This window comes from Ranitomeya variabilis, chromosome 4 (genome assembly GCF_051348905.1).
Source record: "Ranitomeya variabilis isolate aRanVar5 chromosome 4, aRanVar5.hap1, whole genome shotgun sequence".
In the NCBI taxonomy this organism is placed as follows: domain Eukaryota; kingdom Metazoa; phylum Chordata; class Amphibia; order Anura; family Dendrobatidae; genus Ranitomeya; species Ranitomeya variabilis.
Genome location: NC_135235.1, coordinates 530188393 through 530206325, shown reverse-complemented (window position 1 = coordinate 530206325; position 17933 = coordinate 530188393). Strand labels below are relative to the sequence as shown.

Sequence of the window (17933 nt, the reverse complement as noted above, 5' to 3'; positions counted from 1 at the left end):
CCATATAGAATGCTCTGCACCGTTCATTATGGCCCCATAGATGCTCCATATAAAGCTGTGCCATATAGAATGCTCTGCACCGTTCATTATGGGCCCATAGATGCTCCATATAAAGCTGTGCCATATAGAATGCTCTGCACCATTCATTATGGCCCCATAGATGCTCCATATAAAGCTGTGCCATATAGAATGCTCTGCACCGTTCATTATGGCCCCATAGATGCTCCATACAAAACTGTGCCATATAGAATGCTCTGCACCGTTCATTATTGCCCCATAGATGCTCCATATAAAGCTGTGCAATATATAATGCTGCTGCTGCAATAAAAAAAAAATGACATACTCACCTCTCTTGCTGCCCGCAGCTCCTCAGCGTCCCGTCTCGGCGTCTCTCCGCACTGACTGTTCAGGCAGAGGGCGGCGCGCACACTAGTAAGTCATCGCGCCCTCTGACCTGAACAGTCAGAGCAAGAGGACGGGAAGACGGAGCGGCGCCCGGCGTGTGGAATGTGGACAGGTAAATATGTAATACTCACCTGCTCCCGGCGTCCCTGGCTCCTTATCCTGGACAGATGGTCTTCGGGTGCCGCAGCCTCTTCCTCTGTCAGCGGTAACCGTTACCGCTCATTAGAGAAATGAATATGTGGCTCCACCCCTATGGGAGTGGAGTCCATATTCATAACTTTAATGAGCGGTCCCACGTGACCGCTGAACAGGGGAAGAGCTGCAGCACCCGAAGATCATGGGACAGGCAGGGGGAGCACCAGGAGCCCCGGAAGCAGGTGAGTATATGACAGACCTCTCTCCCCCTCACCCGCCGACCGTGACTTGAGTATAAGCCGAGAGGGGCACTTTCAGCCCAAAAATTTGGGCTGAAAATCTCGGCTTATACTCGAGTATATACGGTATTTGTTTATAATGGACAGAACACTATGAGAATATTGGATGAGTGAAAATGATGTAATATTTCTGTATCTTATACTCATCATCGATTACAGGCTGATAATAGCCAACAGCTGCATTCACAATTTGACAGAATAAATAACAGTAATCTGCCAGCAGGAATTTCTCACTCAGTGCCTTGAGGTTTAGATTATTGATACTTAGAATAGGCCAGTATTATCAGATCAGTGGGACTCTTCACACCCCATAAAGATCAGCACAAGTGCGATTAGAATGAGTCACAGCACTTGTGCAGCACCCCAGGTAACCGGTTGCTGCAGTGATGTTGCTTTTCCTTAGGGGAAGGTGATGTCATGCTCAGAGGCAAAGGAGTTCTCTTCACCAGGTAAGGCACACACATGCAACAAATTCTGAATCCAGGCCAGGAGGGGGAGTTCAATACCCAGATCCAGGGGGGCTTCCCTAGGCTTTATGTATCCTGACTTGGAGGAGGAGCTAGTTTAGTCTGGGAGAGACAGAGAAGTAGAAGGAAGTCTGGAACTGAGTCCAGACAGAGAGGCCTGGCAGCGACGAGGGAGCTGCAGCCTCTGGAAGGAGAAAGAACCTGAAGGACCTCACCTTGAAAGGCGCTAGTTGGAAAGGCTCACGGACCTCTACTGGTACAGGAGAATTCTCACTTGCCTCTGAGCCGGCCAGACCACCATCCTCCGTACCTGGTACCATGGACATGGACTTATAACTCTTGTCTCCTCCATTTATTCACTGACCTTAACATCTACGCCACACACCATAGGACCCCTGGGGCCCCCGCTTCACCTGTGGGAAGTGTAACATCTGGGCCGCAGCAGCATCCCCCAGGGGACCCCTCTAATGCAGCGTCGGTCCCCCTATTGACTGAACTCCACAGGTGGCGTCACAACAAACTTTGAACATTTACCCCACTTTAACGTTGATGCCCAGGGCCAAGGACCGGGTTGCAGCAACCGTGACATCCCTCTTTGCGACCGGACCCGGTACCGAGTATCCCACTGCCCTGTGGGCGCATCACTTGTGAACCACTGTGTGACCCCCGGCCTAAAATACACCATAGCAAATGTCTGCTGCAGGTGTAAGGCTCCAGCATCCAGCAGAAGCTGAATGTGTGGCTGTCATACTGCTGAAGAACCAGGGGTTGGTAAAAGCAGTTTATTAACACTTCTGTTTTCATTTTTGCAGCCTACATTAATAATGTGTGTTGAATAGAGGCTGTGGCAATTGTTGCCTCTTTAGATCTTGACCCAGATCAGCGCTGCCAGAGAGCTGCTCCCACTGTGAATCGGGCACACACTTATGGCCAAGTTACAGTAGAAAATTAAAGAATATCAACATTTGTGCACAGTCATTTATGACATATTACATGACAAAAATATAGAAAGACAACAGTAAAACAGGTTGTGAAATAAAATACAAAAAAATACAAATTAAATTAACACACCATTCATTCATTCCAACACAACTGTACATGTTATTATTACACTAGCTTCTACAATGACAAAATATTCCACAGGATTTTACAGAATAATTTTTATTCCTATAGTGCCAACACATTCCGCAGCACTTTACATTTCAGAGGGGACTTGTACAGACCATAAAGACATTACAGAATAAAAGCACAAAAAATGCAATGTGTGAACATGCCCAGTCTCCAGATTTTTTTTTTAATTGTTTCAGATTTCAAAAGCCACAAAGCAGATAAAAGATGCGAGACGACCATTCTTCAGATGCTCAAAAAATCTGGTGGCAGAGGCACCACAAAAGAGGTCAGAAAAGACACCTCAGGAAAAACACTGCAGGTGGCGTCTTTACCAGGATGAAGGCTGTGTGCTGAAGATCAGGAATAGTAGCGTTTTGGACGCAGTGTATTTTTACTGCGTCCAAAACGCTGAGTTCCAATCATTGCACTTGTCCATCAGTACACGCGAAGTCACTGCACATAATGACTTTCTATTGGTCAAAATCCGCAGCGGAGACCAGAAACAGACATGCTGCGTCTCATAACCCGCCCCGAGGGAGTTTACACAGCACTACATAGACACAGCGGGCTAACCTACAGCATCCGATATATGGCAGCAGAGCTGTGCGAACGTAATTGCCTGGCAGCAGGGCTGTGTGCGCGTAGTCATCTGGGAGCAGAGCTGTGTGCGCGCAGTCGCCTCGCAGCAGAGCTGTGTGCACGTAGTCGCCTGGCAACAGAGCTGTGTGCGCACAGTTGCCTGGCAGCAGAGCTGTGTGCGCGCAGTTGCCTCGCAGCAGAGCTGTGTGCGCACAGTCGCCTGGCAGCAGGGCTGTGTGCGCGTAGTCGCCTGGCAGCAGAGCTGTGTGCATGCCGTCGCCTGGCAGCAAAGCTGAGTTCGCGCAGTCCTCTGGCAGCAGAGCTGTCTGTGTGCAGTCACCTGGCAGCAGAGCTGTGTGCGCTCAGTTGTCTGGCAGCAAAGCTGTGTACGCGCAGTCCTCTTGCAGCAGAGCTGTGAGCACGCAGTCATCTGGCAGCAGAGCTGTGTGCATGCAGTCATGTTGCAGCTGAGCTGTGTGTGTGCAGTCATCTGGCAGCAGAGCTGTGTGTGTGTAGTCATGTTGCAGCAGAGCTGTGTGTGCAGTCATGTTGCAGCAGAGCTGTGTGTGTGCAGTCATGTTGCAGCAGGCTGGCCCAGGCAGAGCTCAGCACATAGCGGTGCAGTCCCCTGTGGCACTCGGTGTCAGGCACACACTTACCGCACACAGCGCTCATCGTGACGTGCGCCCCGAGGACACTGCTGATCTGGCGGCTCCTCCCTGCACACATGGCTCCTATTATGCTGTTGCTTCCTGTTTATCCTCCCTCCATTGGCTGCTGTGGCCGGTCCGGCTCCTGCGTCTGTATGTGCGGTAGGGACACAGCCAGGTGTTAGAGCAGTATCCTGGTGGGCACAGCGCCGTGTGTGGCCAGCATGAAGAGGGGGTGTGGCCGGCAAAAGAGAGGGGGCATCGCCAGATGTGAGAGCTACATGGATGCACGAAGAGGGGGGCGTGGCGGCTGATTCTCAGAGCACTGTGGGAAAAGTAAGATCCCAGCTGGGACAGCGGGACGGAGTCTCAAAATCGGGACTGTCCCGCTGGATCCAGGATGGTTGGGAGGTATGTGTATGCACATTACAACAATCAGCATATTCCATCTCCTAACTCACAGTGGCACACTGGAACAAATCCTCTGCCACACAACAACTGTTTTACTCAGCAGCAGTGGTACTGAGATACCACAAACTCCCCTCTAAAGAAAAGCCATCATTAGCGTAGAGTTGAAGGGTAGAGCCTTGTACAAATGACAAAGTTAGAAGTACAGAGGAAAAAGTGCTATACACAAGTGCAAGAAAAAAAATTAAAACATATCAAGAGGATTAATTACTTTTTAGGAAAATGATCATGGCGAATAAGCCTCCTTACCTTGACAAGCCAGAGCTGGTATGTCACTCTCCACATATTGCAAGACTTGTAGATACCATGTTGAGGTACTTAGTCCCTGTAACCAGCAGTTGGGTATCTTTTCTACTTCGCTCGGAGCATCTCAGTGGTACTGTGAATGGAGATCAGTTTAGGTTGTGGCCACTTCAGGTGGAAGAGACATCTCTATTGAGGTAGGAATGAACTGGTGATAGCCAGGAGCCAAGATGAGTTCATTGAGGCTTGGCAGTTTTTCTGATGAATCCAGAGGCTTTTGTGTTCTAATCATAGGTGGCTATGGTAATGGAGGCTCTCTCAAGTGTTATTCCTTGGGACAAAGTTTTAGGTGATTCCTGTGTACCATCTGAGGTTTCCAACCAATCTTGGAAATCTTATACACATCAGCAACTGATCTTGTTGGCCGAACATCAAATAAAATGGAGTATGACCATTTGAGCAATGGGTGCTATTATTGTAGATGTGGACGAGAGCTTTCTGAAGTACAGGCCACTCAATTCCCTTGGTGTCAGAAGCAGTCCGAGCATACCAATGATGACTTGGTTTATTCTCTCACCCAGTCCATTGCCTTGTCGTTGGAAACTAGTGGTACTCAGTTTCTTGCATTCTCTGCACTTGCACAGCCCATGGAAAAGTTGAGATTGAAAGGCCAGTCCAGGGTCAGTGAGAATGTGGTGCGGACATTCATAGTGTTGGACAAACTCTGTATAGATGACCTCAGCTGCAGTTTTGGCTAAAAGATCTTTGATAGGAGCAATAGTGGCAAGCTTTGTGTAATGGCCCACCATTGTGAGCGCATATGTATTGCCAGAATGAGTTGGAACCAATTTCACAGGATCAAAAGCAACAATTTTTCCTGGTTGTTGTGATTTGATAGGGTGAAGAGGCACTTTTTGGTATTCATGCATATCTTTAGTGATGTTACACGAGGGATATTCTCGGCATCAAATTTCATAGTTGCTTCTGATACCAACCTAGTAACCTTAGGTGGATGGTAGCGTCAGCTTTCTAGACACCGAAATGGCCAGAATGATCATGATAGGCTTCAAGGACGACTCGTGCATCTCTCTATGGAATGAGTATTTAGTGAAGTTTCTCACCTGAGACAGGGTTCAAATGTTTGTCATTATGAATCCTTTCTGGATAAATAGGCATTTCTCGGTCTTCAGAGGCGGGAAAGTTCCAAATTAGGATGAGCTTGTCGTAGCCGTATTTGAACTCTTCCAGTGGTAAGGAAATCATGAAATTCTCCCAGGACTCTGCTTTCTTCTTGTGAAGTCTTCTACAGAGAAGGTTCTTGAAGAGGTTCAGAAGGTGACTTTGAATGTGACTCTTAAGGTACCTTCACACTGAACAACTTAACAATGATAACGATAGCGATCCGTGACGTTGCAGCGTCCTGGATAGCGATATCGTTGTGTTTGACACGCAGCAGCGATCTGGATCCCGCTGTGATATCGTTGGTCGGAGCTAGAAGTCCAGAACTTTATTTGGTCGTCAGATCGGCGTGTATCGTTGTGTTAGACAGCAAAAGCAACGATGCCAGCAATGTTTTTCAATGGTAACCAGGGTAAATATCGGGTTACTAAGCGCAGGGCCGCGCTTAGTAACCCGATATTTACCCTGGTTACCATTGTAAAAGTAAAAAAAAACCAATACATACTCACCTTCTGATGTCTGTCACGTCCCCCGGCGTCCGCGCTGCTGCTCAGAGCTTCCTGCACTGAATGTGTCAGTGCCAGCCGTAAAGCAAAGCACAGCGGTGACGTCACCGCTCTGCTTTAGGGCCGGCGCTTACACAGTGCAGGGAAGCGTACGCCGGGGGACCCGACAGACACCGGAATGTAAGTATGTAGTGTTTGTTTTTTTTTACATTTACACTGGTAACCAGGGTAAACATCGGGTTACTAAGCGCGGCCCTGCGCTTAGTAACCCGATGTTTACCCTGGTTACCCGGGGACTTCGGCATCGTTGGTCGCTGGAGAGCTGTCTGTGTGACAGCTCTCCAGCGACCACACAACGACGAAACAGCGACGCTGCAGTGATCGGCATCATTGTCTATATCGCTGCAGCGTCGCTTAATGTGACGGTACCTTTACTCTTCAGTAGAAGCAGTGATGACACTCTGTTGGGCAAACATTGATTAGAAAGGAAACGTTTCCACCTCTTCTCAGATCTTATCTTAGGGTGGTTCTTTTCCAACAGGCAGCGGGGACAATGCAACTGCATTGACATTCGATTTGCAACAGCGGTATTTGTGAACTTGTAATTCGCTAGGCGTGAAGCCCACCACTGTTCCAGAGCTCATAGTCAAGTAGTATCCAGGTGCAATAGCAGATGATTATCTGTGTATACAGAGAAGGGCATGACAGATAGGTTTTTAGTAACAGCCCAGACAAGTGTGAGCAGTTCAAGCTTGAATCAACTGGAATTGTGGTCATTATTCTCAGTTCCTCTGATGATGCAGTTGGCGTAAGGGATCACACGCTCCTTGTTGGCCTGGACCTGGGACACGACATCACCTAGCCCTTGGAGGCTAGCATCTGTATAGAGAAGGAATGGCTGAGTGTAATCAGGGTAGGCCAGGATAGGTGTTTGAGTGAGAAGGGCCTTCAATGCTTGTTTTTGACAATCTGTCCAGTCTACTGGAAGCCTTCAGTTGTAGTTTTCCTTGGCCCATCCTCGTAGCAACTCCGTCAGTTATTTTAGCAAAGTGATAAATGAAGTTGTTATAGTAGCCTGCGAATTCCAAGAAGCTTCAGACTTATTTGACAGTAGTTGGCATTAACTACTACTGGTGCGTCGCTTAAGTTGTTGAGACAAACTGGAACACTTCCGTTGGAGATGCTGTGAGCAGATTTTACTAATGGCTGTCTTTCTAGTAGAATGGGTTTGAGTAGAGACTGATAGTCTTGATTTTCAACACCTGGCCGAGCACGGCACCATTCCATGGTCTCTGAACTAGGCTGTAGGATTAATGGTCAGTGTCTCGGATGCTGGTCACATGCCTTGCTATACAGATCCAAGCGCTTACACAGCATGCTTTAGGGAACCTGTCCTCCTGTACATACAGACCGATATGTGGACAGCACGGTAAAGCGGAGAAGCTGAGCAGAATTGTATATAGGTGTGTTGGGAAAAAAAACAGCACATCTTGTATTTTATTCAATGATTCCTGGTGTTTGTGTACATATGAGTCCACTAGGTGGTCTTACTCAGTGATTGTCATACTGGGAAGACTGAGTAGAACTGGACTCATTCTTTTATATATATCAGGGATTTAAATTAATAAAATTTAAGTTTTAATGAAATTTTCTCTAAAAAATGTAAATCAATCTGATCAGCTCCTTCTGTTCTATAACCTGCCGCATAAAGATCAGTTACTATTTTCAACATGCCAGATTCCCTTTAAAGATGCCCAACAGAGGGATATAGCAATTAGCCAGGCACTGAAAGTAATAATATAAACTGTGCAATAGTAAGGAAATTCTGAAAACATGGCGCTTTGGAATTACTTGAGTACACTGGTTTATAGATCTTATAGGCTTCTTATATTTTAAAGCAGTGGTCCCCAATCTTCCTGACTTTGAGAGCCACATTCAGCTCTGAGAGAGGGTCGTGAGCCACATCCAGATCCTGCTCCACCCACAATATTGACAACCAAGGTCTCCATTACGGGTATAATGATAACCAAAGCTTTTCCACAGAAATCACCCTGAAGCAGTATACCAAGACCCAGGGGTTCCCACAATACCGGCATTCAGTATTCTCCCAACAAGCACACCCAGCACACTGTCACCTTCAGCTTCAAGGACTTCCTTAGAGAGGTAGTAACATCCTGTCTCCAGCGTACCATACCACACCATAAATTATCTCTAAACCCCTAAGACCAGTATATTCGCATCCAGATTGCTCTTCTGTGCAGGGCTACTCAAACAATTCACCATTCGGTACTCTTCATACCAATTTGTTAGACCTGGAGCTAATGCACCAAGCTGGCAGACCGCAGTGATCCACAATTCAAGACGGGGGCAGGAGTAGAGCGCAGCTATATGGAGGCCCCCCCATGACTGCATTTGGCCGGGAGGTTTTTTAAAAGAATACTAAGGGTTGTGATAGGTGGATGGTAGTGGGGGGGAGGAGCTTTAAGGAGGGGGGATCTAGGGTATAGGGAAAAAGTGCGGGAAAACTGCCATTCCATTCCATATCCGTGGAGGAAACAGACCCACCCTTCCCTTTACGTTTTTCCTGGATGGTTTCATGGGGGGGGGGGGGGGGGGCTGTTTTATTATATATATATATATATATATATATATATATATATATATATATATATATATATATATATATAAAGAAATGTGTAGGTGTATATCTATGTATATGTGTATACATATGAAGGAAGAGTGTTGGGTCTAATTTTTGCATATCTTTATTCGTGTTATTGTCACAGTGGCGGTGTTGGTGGGGGGGTGGGGGTTCTTGGAGTTGATGCTGATTGGTAGGGGGAAGGAATTGTGACATAATTACAGGCAATTGAAAATGGTGTGGGGTTTGATCTGGCATTTGGTATGGGCTCTGGACGGGGTTTTACCCTGGGAGCTTTTGGTTGTTTCTCTTCCCGGAATGGGATGTACGGTGCCCTCGAGCTGGTGATGTACGGCTGAGGGTAACATGGTGGTCGATCTTCATTTTGGGGTTTTGCAAGATCTTTTAGCTCCAAGAACCCTCCCCTCGTTATTTATATAGAGATTGTATTACTGTTTATGTTATTGTTTTGTTAATAAAAGTTGGTCGCTGTGGCCAAAAATTATCCAAAGAACATAAATTGGTTGTGTTTTATTTAAGGAATGGGTTGGGACAGTATGTCGGGGTTTGTTTGTATTTAGGTTTACGCCCGAAGGAAAACCGTATTCGGCATACGCGGTCATGGGACAGCGAGCTACATGTGGCTCCCAAGCTACAGGTTGGGCACCCCTGTTTTAAAGGGTGACAGTAGTGACCATTTCTCTCTGATTACCTTGTCATTCAAGTCTCTAGTAGGCGTCATTTCTAAATGCACAAATAGTGTGTATGCAGCAGTATTCTTTCCATCAAAATTATGGAAACTCCCGACAAACTTCATTCTTAAATGGAACCTGTCAGCAGGATTGTGCACAGTAACCTACAGACAGTGTCAGGTCGGCGCCGTTATACTGATTAAAATGATACCTTGGGTGATGAAATCTTGTGGTTGTTGTTTAGGCTAAGTTCACACGTTGCAGAATTGCCGCCGAAATTTCCGCGGCAATTCTGCGCCTCCTGCCGCGGGTATATCGCATGCAGAATTAGCATGCATATACCCGCAGAAAACTAGCGTTTTGCAAGCATAATTAGCTTGCAGAATGCTAGAGTTTTCCAAGCGATCTGTAGCATCGCTTGGAAAACTGATTGACAGGTTGGTCACACTTGTCAAACATAGTGTTTGACAAGTGTGACCAACTTTTTACTATAGATGCTGCCTATGCCGCATCTATAGTAAAAGATCGAATGTTTAAAAATAATTTAAAAAAATAAAAAACATGGTTATACTCACCTGCAGACCTCAGCGGCGTCCGTTCCTATAGCTGTTGTGCGGTGAAGGGCCTGTGATGACGTCACGGTTTGTGATTGGTCACGTGACCGGTCACATGCGGTCTCGCGACCAATCACAAGACCGTGACGTCATCGCAGGTCCTTCACCGCCCAGCAGCTATAGGAACTGAAGCGGCAGAGTGCAGCGGAGAGGCCGGAAGACTGCGGGGGACATCAAAGGTGAGTATATCGCTATTTTTTATTTTAATTCTTTTATTTTTTACCAATTATATGGTGCCCAGTGCGTGGAGGAGAGTCTCCTCTCCTCCACCCTGGGTACCAACCGCACATGATCTGCTTACTTCCCGCATGGTGTGCACAGCCCCGTGCGGGAAGTAAGCAGATCAATGCACTCCTATGGGTGCAGAATCGCCGCGATTCCGCAATTTTAATGAACATGCTGCGTTTTTTTCTGGAATGCGATTCCGCTCAGGAAAAAGATGCAGCATGTGCACAAAAAATGCGGAATGCATTCTGTTACATAGGATGCTTAATGGTAGCGTTTTTTTTGCGGTTTTATAGCGTTTTTATAGCGAAAAACCGCGAAAAAAACCCGAAAAATATGCTACGTGTGCACACAGCCTTAATCTTTATTTTTAGTTTTGAGTTAATGATATGCTCGTGCCCTGGGCGGCCTGTGGGGGGTCTTCATGTGGGGCTCTGATTAGGTATTCATAATGCAGACTGCTGACAGGTCACTGATCCCACCCTGACTGCCCTTAGTTTACATAATGAATACCATCACATACTGAATAAAAAAAAAAATGCTTCTGCAGGCAGGTGCCGGCCGTGGCCCCTACACTGCAGCATAATCGCATGATTTCTGTGCACTTAATCCCTTTTGCTGATTTAACTGAGCGAGGGGAAAAAAAAGTCAATTTGAAAATGGTGCCCGCCGCACCTGCACAGTAGCAGCTATCGGTGTGTGTATAGAGATCCGACAGCTGCTATTGCGCAGGCGAAATCGCCTTGCTGGTGAAGAAAAAAACAATTTCCTCCTCCAAGATGGCGCCACTTGTGCCTGCGCAACAGCAGCTATCAGCGATCTCTGAGAGCTGCTACTGCGCAGGCGCAGCGGGTGCCTTTTTCAAATTGACTTTTTTTTTCCTCCAGTTCAATTAAATCAGCAAAATGGATTAAGTGCACAGTAACCATGCAATTATGCTGCAGTGCAGGTGCCATGGCCGACACCTGCCTTCAGAAGTGGATTTTTTTATTCAGTATGTGATGGTATTCATTATGCCGCCCTGGAGCACGGGCATATCATTAACTCAAAACTGAAAATAAAGATTAAACAACAACCACAAGACGGATTTCATCAACCAAGGTATCATTGTAATCAGTATAACGGCGCCGACCTGACACTGTCTGTAGGTTACTGTGCACAATCCTGCTGACAGGTTCCCTTTAAGTCAATAGATTCCATTGGTATATATTCGATTGTGTCATAATAAATAGAAGCCATAATGCTGATGTGAAAAGAGACTAATCTAGTACTGACCCCTGAAATCAGAGTAAACTAGGGTAGTGAACATTTTTTTATTATTGTGACACTTTTGGATACATATAAATAAACTGTTCCTCTTCATATGTAGATTGTGTTTAAAGATTTATGTACAAAATAAGAGAAAATAGAGGAAAAAAATATAATATCCTTTAAGATTTCATATATAAAATATTTGACAATGAACTGGCCTTGTAGATATTTACAGTATAGTGCCCTCAGGAACAGATGCACAGTTTAACATTCCTTCCCAGACACAGTTAGGGTGCCCTTCTCCTGCCATCTCTCAGAGGGCATAGGAGACTATGGAAAGCATGTCTTCCACTGGAATTTAGCCACCAAATGTCATTCTGCTGTCACCTGACAGTCTTGCAGAGATGATTGTAGCATCACAAGGAAAAGAAAAAGTTTAGCTTATTAACTATGTGCTTCCTGATACATCTTCAACCACTAAGGCGAGGGTTTGGATCCACACAGTATCAATCTAGTAATAATTTACAAATCCCAGCAGAGAACTTGAGGCATCTTTCACATAGTGGTGCACCAATCACCTTATGGAAACATCGGTCTTAAATTGTAATTTTTTTTCTTTAAGAGGTCTGTTCCGTCCTTGCTTTGTGGTAATCAAGACCCTTTTTACAGGGCTACAGAAGTGCAGTAGTGCTTCAGGGTGCATGGTAGGATACCCCTGTTGATCTGGTGGAACTCAACCAGCTGAATAAGGTCTAAAAATTTGGTTTGTCCGTCATCCATTGAGTAGAAAGGCTTGGAATCTTCCTCACACTAAAATGAGATAAAAAGTAGTCAAATATGTGTTCAGTATAAACCTACGATATACGGTGCTGTATAGAGCAATGCATACACATGTAGCGTAAAGCTGGTCAACTCAACTGGGAGATGAGAAATAAACCCATATTGTTATCAGATGTTGATGTATTCATGTATTGGACCCGTTGAAGCGCCTTTGTGCACAAAACGGCCGTCGTCCATCTTTTCGCACCTCCACCCTCCTGCATCCATGTTTTTAACAATTGTTAAATAAACAAACAGTTTTTATTTTGACTGGTGCCATTATTTTTCTTCTTATTGCACATATTCAGGCATTGTCTCACATTTATTTTTATTTCCGATCAAACTATGGTAGGAGCCTGCTACACAAGCTGAGACCTAGCTGGCAATGCTTATTGGTAATATCGATATGGAAATCATTCTAATTTATTTGCTGCATATAAAAGTCATTTATTTCAGGGCGGAAAATTCTGACAATAATTGGCCAGTGTAAAGAGTTGTCCCAAAAAGACAGCTCCTAGTTTCCCTGATAATGACAGCTGATCACGAAGGGTATCAGAAGCTGGACCTGTTGATCGTCAGGCTGGCTTCATTTTCTAAAAAAGTTGTAATGCTAGGGCAACCCACTATTCTGTATGCTAGACTACTTCAAAGTGGATTTTTATCCAAGAATTTCTAGAACATTTCTAGCAATACCTAAAATCATGTGAAGGGCTAGGCATACACTTATGATGCTCACTGTCACAAGTGTTTCATGCCAACCTGGGAGATCAAGGGGTAGAAGATCACTGAGTATTGTGAATCGCAGATCTTTCATTTAGCCTGTGTATTTGGATCCCATACTGAATGAATTTAGTTTCCTTTGGTGCTGAGGAGGTTAACAACGCTTTCTATGCTGGTCAGAAACATGCAGCTCCATTACATCTGCTTCTGATCCGGTTGTTAAGGTTTCCTATAGAGACTCTCTCTGTCCTGCCAGTGAAAGCTCTCCTTCCTTGCTCTTAGGGACGCTCTGATGTGTGCTAAAGCTAAGTAGGTGAAGTTTGGAGTTGGAGTTGTGCTGTTTTGTAGTTTGCTGTTGTATGTGTATGTTTATCTACTGGTCCCTTTTCCCATTTAGTTTATTCCTCCCTGAAGATCGTCACAACGTGACACTCACTGCCTATTATTATGTTTAAAGGGAACCTGTCAGGTCCTATAAAGCAATTAACCTGCAGATATAGAGTTAATCTGCAGGCTAGTAGCATTATGGAGGTGCTTGGCCACTGTACTTAAAGTGCTGTATCTGGGAGAAAATGTTGAAAGCCACCGGCTTTCAGTCATGCAGCCACCATTCTCAGCACTGAGAGCAGCTGCAAGCATGCCCCGGCCCTGATAGCCAGCTCAACATTGCATAAGTGCGGATCCGGCTGTAAATCTGTGCTGGGGCATGGTTACAGCCGTCGCTCTCATGGGTGAGGATGCATGACTGTAATTGCTCTGGGCACACCTCCATGACTGAAAGCTGGCGACTCCCATGAAAAATAACATTCATTTCCTCCCAGGTACTGCACTGACAGTTTGCCTTTAAAAGTTGCATTATGGTGTAATTATCATGCACCTATGATAAAAGTGTTGAAGTGTTGGAATCCCTTTTATGACCATCTAAAGGGACAACCTAAAGTAATAAGAGTCCATGATTCTGGGACTGCATGGCAAAAGTTGCTGACTTGGTGGTGTTGGTAGGACAGAACATTGAGATTCATGATTTAAAAACATGGCAAATACCATACACAACCAATGGACAAGAGTGGTCATTTATAAGAGCCTAACTACTTTCACGTAGTGTTTATGGCTTTATGTTTCGGCAGATCATTTTTTGTAGAAGAATTAAGCAATCGCTCAGAATTATTCCACTAACTTATTGAACCCATCAGAAAGGTTTCAGTTAGAAAAAAATCTAAACATGTTATTTACGAGTTCAAATGTGAGCTGAAGGCATATAAAAAAAAAATGTAGTTTGGTAAGTCAGGAATATGTGATGGCCTGTCATCAGGGTTCATGTAATAAAAAAATGTAGAAGTTGCCAGAGGCACATAGTCACCAATAATTCCACATTCCCAAAAAGTAATGCAATCCACCGCATTATGAGACATGCATCTGTCTTATTTTTAATTCTTCACACTTAATTAGATAATATCTTATGTTCATAATACATTTTAACTGTTTCAATCTAATTTCTGTCCAAATATTTTGTGCAAATGGTCATTCCCAGCTACTAACAGTCATTACCTAAAAGTAGGTTGGACCATAGAACTTTTATCCTATTGCTGTGGGTTAACGGGCTTATTTGCTCATGACACACACTCGTTTGCCGGTTGGTGTATAAGCAACTAATAATGGGTGTAGAAAACTAAAATGAACAAATAAACAAACTATATAAAAAAAATGACAAAATGAGGTAAGGGCAAAAATAACACTACCTTAGTTCACCTCATAGTTTTCGTTGTTACCCTTGGTGTTTGTGGTCCTAAAAAGGTGTTTCTGATCTATATGCACTCCTCAGGACTATGAAGGAAAAGGAATTATGGAAATTACAGGATTGTTAGACATCTTAGTGATTTGCAAATGATGAAAAAATGGAGACAAAATTGTCAAAATCTCTTGATTTTTTCATTCTCGAGTATGAGCGTCATGCTCAATAATGCTCTTGCTTACACTCCTTGGTTGTTATCAATGAGGCTATGAATCATTGTCTGAGGAATCAAACAAATCACCAAGATCTGCTACTGGCAGCTCCCTTTGCAGTTGCCAACCAATGATGTTCTAGATGTGCTCGATAAGAGACAAGGCAGGGACGCCGTAGACCATGGTAGCATGTTTAGGCCACACAGACTGATTACAGTAGCACAAGCAATGTGCAGCTTTGGCATGTTCACATTGAAAAACGACTTGTGGGAACACTTTGGAGACCACAAGGGCAACCAGTGATATAACCATTTCTCCAGACCATCCTCAAGCTATCATTTTCTTCAAATTAAAAGTGGGACTCATCACTCAAGAGGATATTCCTCCATTGCTTTATCCCAGGCTTCAGTCTCCATCTGCAGACCATGCTGACAACTCCAAGAAGATGTCCTACTCCCGATTATGGTGTGTGGTGTTATAATGTACGGTAGTCAGATCCATCTAGTCTTTATTTCAAGTACACTAACAGCTTGGTGTTGAATGGATTTGGTCATGCAACCACTAGTACGGCCTTTTCTCCGAAGTATCCCCAAGAGTCATTTTTCAACATGACAGCGCCAGACCACATGTTGCTCATGCTACACTGATTAGTCTGTATAGTCTAAACGTATATCCATGGTCTGCAATGTCTCTGGCTTGTCTCCCATTAAGCACATCTGGGATGTCATTGTTTGTCAACATCTTAGGGAGCTGCCGGCAGCAGATCTTGACGATTTGTGACCCCAGGTGCAAGCGGTGTGGCAGAACTTTCTTCAGATAACTATTAATAACATGACTGATAACACGCTGAGGTGTGTAAGTTCAAGTATTTATGCGCTCATAATCGGTACTATATAATTGGAGATGTTTTGAAAACTTTGTTTCCATTTTTTTAATAATTTGCATTAACAGGTCTATCCATCCAGTGATTTCCATAATTCCATAACTTTGCCATATTGGTGTTGCAGTTTCAATTTTGAGGAGTGTATGTTGGGCCTAGACACTAAAAGAGACAAACCTTGTGGACCTGCCTGTTCAACTAGTAAGCCATGCTGCTCAGTCCTGGGCGACATTTAAAGTATATTTTTCAAAGAGAGTAGAGTCAAACATACCTGGCTGAAATCAAGCAGCCAGTGGCTGACACATGCTGCCTGTGGATCGGGCACCATGTGTCAGATGTCAGATTCCCTTTATATGACTGCCAAGCAGCAAACAAGTCAGCAAGTCAGGTGGTGTAAAGCTGCCAGTATAAATGAAGAGGTAGGCTATTATGTCATCTTACGAATGGTAGACGGATCATAAATGAACTCACAGGTCATTATAGCAAAGCCTCAGAATACAGACATGGGGCTAACACCTCTAATCTCTTGATATGCTCTTTACTATGTGTAAGTAATGGGTGCACTATAAGCCGTGGCTCTCCATCTGTTGCAAAACCACAACCCCCAGCGGGCTTTACTGTAGGTTACTACAGAAGTTTTTTAAGGCTTAGAGACCATTGTATGTGCATATGTATATCAGAAAAAAACAAGGTTATTCATTAAAAATGCTGGTCAAAAGATATTTATGGGTGTGAAATGGATGGAGTGCCAGAACAGACAGGTGCAAGGAATTCAAGAGCAGAATAATGAGATTCTGTGAAAGATAAACAGGTCAAAAGGCTTGTAATAAAATATGCTGCAATCATTTTAACGGGCTTATCTGACAGTTGGGACAGAATTAATGGCTGTCACGTTATCAATCTGAGGCCGGTAGTTAAACAAGCTCATTAAACTCTGCTGCTTCACAGTCATAATTGCTGGACGCATTGCAGAGCTGCAGTCAATGTTCTCCTTTTGCAGTCACATACCGGTAAGATGAGGTAGTGCTTGATCTTCTGTAAGTGACACAATGACAGGACAAATCCTTTGGGGTTTCTTGTGCTTTCTCGCACTAGGAAAACTCTGCAAAGAGACAAAGAAAGAGTGTTTATAAGAGTGGCTTCAGTTTCCCCTAAGACCTTCAGTCGGAGGCCTCTCGCCTATCCAAATCAGCACTGATGAGGGGCAAACATTCCAAAACATGTGTCTGAAAATGGAGGGTTTTTTTTGGTTTCTTATCGTATGTCATGTGGCAAGTTTCATTAAGGGTCGATATTGTCTTTTAGGATTACCACATCCAATAGGTGGCACTAGAGTCCTCTTCCTCTGTCAAAAGGCAATTTCCATATCAGAGTGAAGCAATCCATTCTCGGGGGGGGGGGGGGGGGGAGTGAAAAGCAAAGGCTTAAAGGGTCTTCATACGGTATAATGGAATATTCAATCATTTACTGATTGGGGAAGGACTGTCTAGTGGGACTCCCATACATCTCAGAATGAGAGAAGCAGAGCTAGTTTATGGATGCTCTTACATTGACTTTACATGAACATCAATGGCCATTGACTATTATACAGCCTCACTCTCTGCGTTGAAGTTCTCTGCACAGCAGCTAGCTGGGAGGACCACTGTGCAGGAATTAGTGGAAGAGACCTCAATCACTTAGTTCTCACTTCTCAAGATTGTGCCAGAATTCAGACCACCACCATCATAATCTTATCCTACTGATATGCCAGGATTTTTTTAAATTCTTTAGTTGCCATGCCCTGGAAAAAAACTACCAAGAAAACCACTCAAAACGGTTGGATTTTATATGAATATTACAGCAAAGAGGCAACTTAAACACATCGTGTCACTAAGCCACTAACATTTTCCAAAACATGTATTGGAGCCCTCCATCTAATGTGTAAGTGAGCCTACTGACTTTCTGCAGCAGCAAGATGATGTAAGAAGAGAAAAGGCATTTTTAATGTAAACACTCAATCTTTTTGTGTTTTCTTCCGGTGGTGTCTGGTATTAGCTTATAGGGAAACCCCCACTGACCTCAAGAAACGGGCTTTGAAGAGCCCCCATGTGAATGGAAAGGTAGTTA

At 44.4% G+C, this 17933-nt stretch overlaps 1 protein-coding gene across 6 annotated transcripts in view; it reads right to left on the bottom strand.

The window, feature by feature from the left end:
* Positions 1-11512: 11512 nt before the first annotated feature.
* The window catches only part of GRB7 (growth factor receptor bound protein 7), a 157354-nt gene continuing 150933 nt past the window's right edge, over positions 11513-17933 (bottom strand). For all 6 annotated transcript variants that reach the window (XM_077252363.1, XM_077252361.1, XM_077252360.1 and 3 more), the window contains 2 exons: positions 16836-16929; positions 11513-12274 (listed from right to left, as the gene is read on the bottom strand). In XM_077252363.1, coding sequence (XP_077108478.1) covers positions 12128-12274; positions 16836-16929 — 241 coding nt within the window. In that variant the 3' untranslated portion in view covers positions 11513-12127. The remainder of the gene's footprint in view (positions 12275-16835; positions 16930-17933) is intronic.